This window comes from Etheostoma spectabile, chromosome 1 (genome assembly GCF_008692095.1).
Source record: "Etheostoma spectabile isolate EspeVRDwgs_2016 chromosome 1, UIUC_Espe_1.0, whole genome shotgun sequence".
In the NCBI taxonomy this organism is placed as follows: domain Eukaryota; kingdom Metazoa; phylum Chordata; class Actinopteri; order Perciformes; family Percidae; genus Etheostoma; species Etheostoma spectabile.
In genome coordinates, this window is record NC_045733.1 from 14184005 (window position 1) to 14187996 (window position 3992).

Genomic DNA, 3992 nt, shown 5'->3' on the forward strand with positions numbered 1-3992 from the left:
TGTGTGTGTGTGTGTGCTTGTGAAGTTCTACCATGCCAGAATAGATGCAGTGCATCCATCAGGCTCCACGGCGGTGGTTGTTTTTAGTGATTATGGAAACTGCGAAGAGGTCCTACTGCATAACATCAAACCTGTTTCTGCTGATGTATTGGTAAGGACAAAGAAAAGATCATAAAGTGTTGGTTAATACTAAGTGGAATTAACTTATTAAACTGTATTCGAGTGGGTTGAGGAAGCAGAAAATGACATCTTAATCTGATTACCCACAGTAACATCACAACCATATCAAATGTCCAATGGCAGGAGGAAGATGATGGTTACTACGACAGTTCACTAGAGTTTCGCCTTGGGGGAGATGGACAGCCTCGACGCACAAGACCCACTCAGCAGTATTACCAGCCACCTAGGGCACGAGATTGATGTGTCTGCGTTTACACTGGCAGGTAAATAAATATGAAAATGTGGTTGTTGTTGTTAATTTCATTAATACTTCAACATCAATGTCCATCATTGAGTGTACAATGTGTAAATATTGTTCCTATTTTTATATGGTAACTTTTTATTCATAACATTACTCTTCATTGTGGTGGGAGTCTTGAATTCTACAATGAAAGTGAAGGTATTGACTGTACAAAAGTCATTTGTAGGCATTTCTGTAACCTTATCTGTCATAGAATTACCTGCATTTCATATAAATATATATTAGAAACTGCTGCCAGCCACAGCTAAACAAAATCTCATGCTCTCATTTTCATGTCAAAATTGTTTTGATGTAATTGTATAATTTCCACTTTTACTGCTTCTACTGGTACAATGCATTATGTACAAATTATTTCACAAGGTCTGCAGCAGTTGTAATCTTAAAAGATACCCAAAGTGCAAACATGGTTTATTTTGTAAATGTATTTAATTTTCTTTTACTTCACCCATTGGTGTGCTTGTCCCATGACAGAGATGTCACTCTCTGCAACAATCCGAGTGCTTCCTGATTTTTTTTATTGTCCAAATCGCCAGGACATTTCAAAGGGCTTGGACACAATGCAAAAAATAAAGAAAAACTGACATGAGCACCTGTCAATCTCATTAAGAACATATCTACTTTATATGTTGTGGAGATTTGTTAAATGAATGCATTCAAATAAACAATTATTATGGTCTCTAGCGGATATGTTGTTTTAATGTTTTATTTTTAATTATCAAATTGAAATGCTAAATGAACCAAGCCAGAGCAGAAACAGAACCCTCTTAGGGGTCCTTGGTTTTATTTTTAATCTCATGACAGTAGTAGTGATTATCAGGTAGTTTTAGTTTATCACTAAATTAAATAAGAGTTCTTGTCACATAGCTTACCTCTGACATTCCTCCTCTTGGGGATAGGCATAGGCTCTATGAGTCCATAGCAAGCAACTCAAGCTCATTTGTTATGTTCTGTGAAGCAAATCCAAAGGGTAAGACAATCTCATCCCCCTGTAATAGAGACGGTTACACTGCAGAGATATCATTTTGCACAATACAAAAGGCTGTACCTCTGTAGCTCTTCCAGTACTGCACACACCACCGAGCTGGCTGTTTATGGACTTGTGCTGTGCAAGAGTTTTACACATCGAGAAATAATCTCCACCTCGGTTTGAATTTCACTCATACCAGCAGTAGGAGACAAATGGACAATGCATAAGGGTTCAACAGAGAGGCCGTCGTGCTGTTCTGTATCAATGGTCTAAAGTTTTTGCTTCATTTTCCAACTGAAGCGCCAAGCGAGCATAGCTGAATAATTAACGGCCGGTAATATGGAAACCTAGCTGTTGGGGAGGAACTGAAAGTGAAGCTCTTGAAAGCGTTGTTGGGTACTGACCATGACACACTGGCCAGATAATCATAAAGGATTGATTTTCAATCAGATAAACAGTTATATTTTTGGTAGAGGAGTTAAGCCAATTTCATATTGAATATTTACTACTTGGCCCTGCAAGACAAATATTAGAGCGGAAGCTTTGAGGTCCCTCTGTGGAATTTACTTTTTATTATTACAGATATTACTTGACAACTGTGAATTGATTCTAATCAAGTAGAAAATCCCCATGTGGCTGTTGTATGAAAAGCAACAGAAACAGAGGTAACAAGACGAACGGCTTGGAACAAATTATATTTAGTATATTTTTTAACTGAATAAAAAGCATTTTCGTATATATTAGCTTTGTTAAAAGTGTAGTTCTGTGGGTTCCTGGAAAAACTTATCCAAGACTGTTTTGAGGATGTAAGTGGGTACTCATTATGTGGTTCATGATATTTATGAAGCGACAATTAATGCTGAATAAGTGATCCGATGTGCGTGTAATGTCAGTGTGACTTTCTGTTTTGTTTTTTATAAAGAAAGTGAAAGACTGAAAGCTGGTAGATTACATCTTGTTTTTCATGTTTATGCAACTACATAGTTGATGCAATCCTGTTGATGCTGTGATCAGAGTAAATCTAAAACTTAAATTACTGTGCATGTTTTCCTGTAACTGACCCTCTTTGGTTAGACATGATCTCAATTATCTAATATTCTACAAGCAATCTTAGATTATTATTGGATTTTACATGAGGATTTGCAGTGGGAGTGAAATGTATTGGGGCAGCAACTCACTTCTTTATGTTTGGGCTTAACAGGTTTTAATACGGTCAGCTTCAGTTTAATTGTATTTCTATTTACAGTATATTGGATTATGAGCGGGTGTCAGGATTGGTCAGTGGTTAGCACTGTCACCTCACAGCAAAAATGTCATGGATTCAAATCTGACAAGGATGTTCTTCCTACAGTCCAAAGTAAGCCCGACCGATATATTGGCGGGCCGATATTAGGTATTTCCTGATCTATTGGTATTGGCATTTATAATGGCTGATAATTTTTTTTTATATTATAAAAATTTATAATGACAAAAGTGTGGTAAATAAATATTAAAAAAAGAAATTAAAAAAAAATGGACGGACAGATGTTATGTGGGTTGGCGTTGTATAGTTTGTCCACCAGAGGGCGATCTACAATGGCCCCGTTGTGTTGGCAACACTGAATATTATCTTTTCTTTTTGTGTTTTTGTTTTATATCTTAAGTTTGTATTTTATTATACATTTTATTTATTTATACGTTTTATTTATCAGAACTTTAATATATTTGTGATGTTCCTCTGTTCTGTTGTGACAAAACAAATTATTATGTTATTTTAGTACAAACTCATAAATAACTACAAATAACTAATGTTAGGGAAAGCTGTTTGTTTTGCCACGCGTTTCTGGATTTTTTATACATATCGGCTGATATGTCGGAATATTGGATTTTTAAATAACCAAATATTTGTATTGGAATCGGCCTTAAAAATCCTTTATTGTTCGGGCTCTAGTCCAAAGGGATCTGGTGACTATAAAATTGACTGTGGGTGTGAATGTGAGTGTGTGCGCAATTTTTTTTCCATTGATTATGATGACATTTACCTAAAGAACTCAAAACACCTGCATCTGTACATCCATTTTCTATATCCAGGGTTTCTGAAATACAAAATTATGTAGTTGTGCTACAGTCATATGCATGAATATGGGAAGTATCTTTTATTTTGAAAAGCTGAATCAGAAGTAGGTTCTGCAATGTCAATTAAATGGAATATTTTGTACAATATCTTAACACATTTGTTTTTAATGCTTATAGCATGCTCACAATGACAATTCGACCATGTAGTGTTAAGCACATAATGTTTACTTAAACTTCCAATAGTTGTAGAACCTTGTGGCACTACAGTAAAAGGGTGATAGGATGTATCCTCTGGGGAATATGAATGTATTTACAAAGTGTTATTGCAATCCATCCAATAGTTAGACCAAAGGGGTGCACCGACCGGCTGACATCCCTAGAGCCATGCCTATGGTTTAGAACTATTGTTCTTGAAGCATTGCCTTTTCCAGGACTCTCTCAACCTGCAATCTGATAACCTTCAGCAACATGAGGAATGCCTTTCTCTCC

General features: G+C 36.0%; 1 protein-coding gene across 3 annotated transcripts in view; it reads left to right on the plus strand.

The window, feature by feature from the left end:
* Nucleotides 1–1166, plus strand: part of tdrd3 (tudor domain containing 3) — a 13879-nt gene extending 12713 nt beyond the window's left edge. Inside the window, exons 12-14 of one of the 3 annotated variants that reach the window (XM_032534901.1) lie at nucleotides 26–151; nucleotides 304–443; nucleotides 953–1166. In XM_032534901.1, the coding sequence (XP_032390792.1) occupies nucleotides 26–151; nucleotides 304–420 (243 nt within the window). In that variant the 3' untranslated portion in view covers nucleotides 421–443; nucleotides 953–1166. Of the gene's footprint in view, nucleotides 1–25; nucleotides 152–269 lie in introns of all 3 variants that reach the window. The other 2 variants (XM_032534975.1, XM_032534830.1) reach the window with 2 other exon arrangements.
* The last annotated feature ends 2826 nt before the right edge of the window (nucleotides 1167–3992 follow it).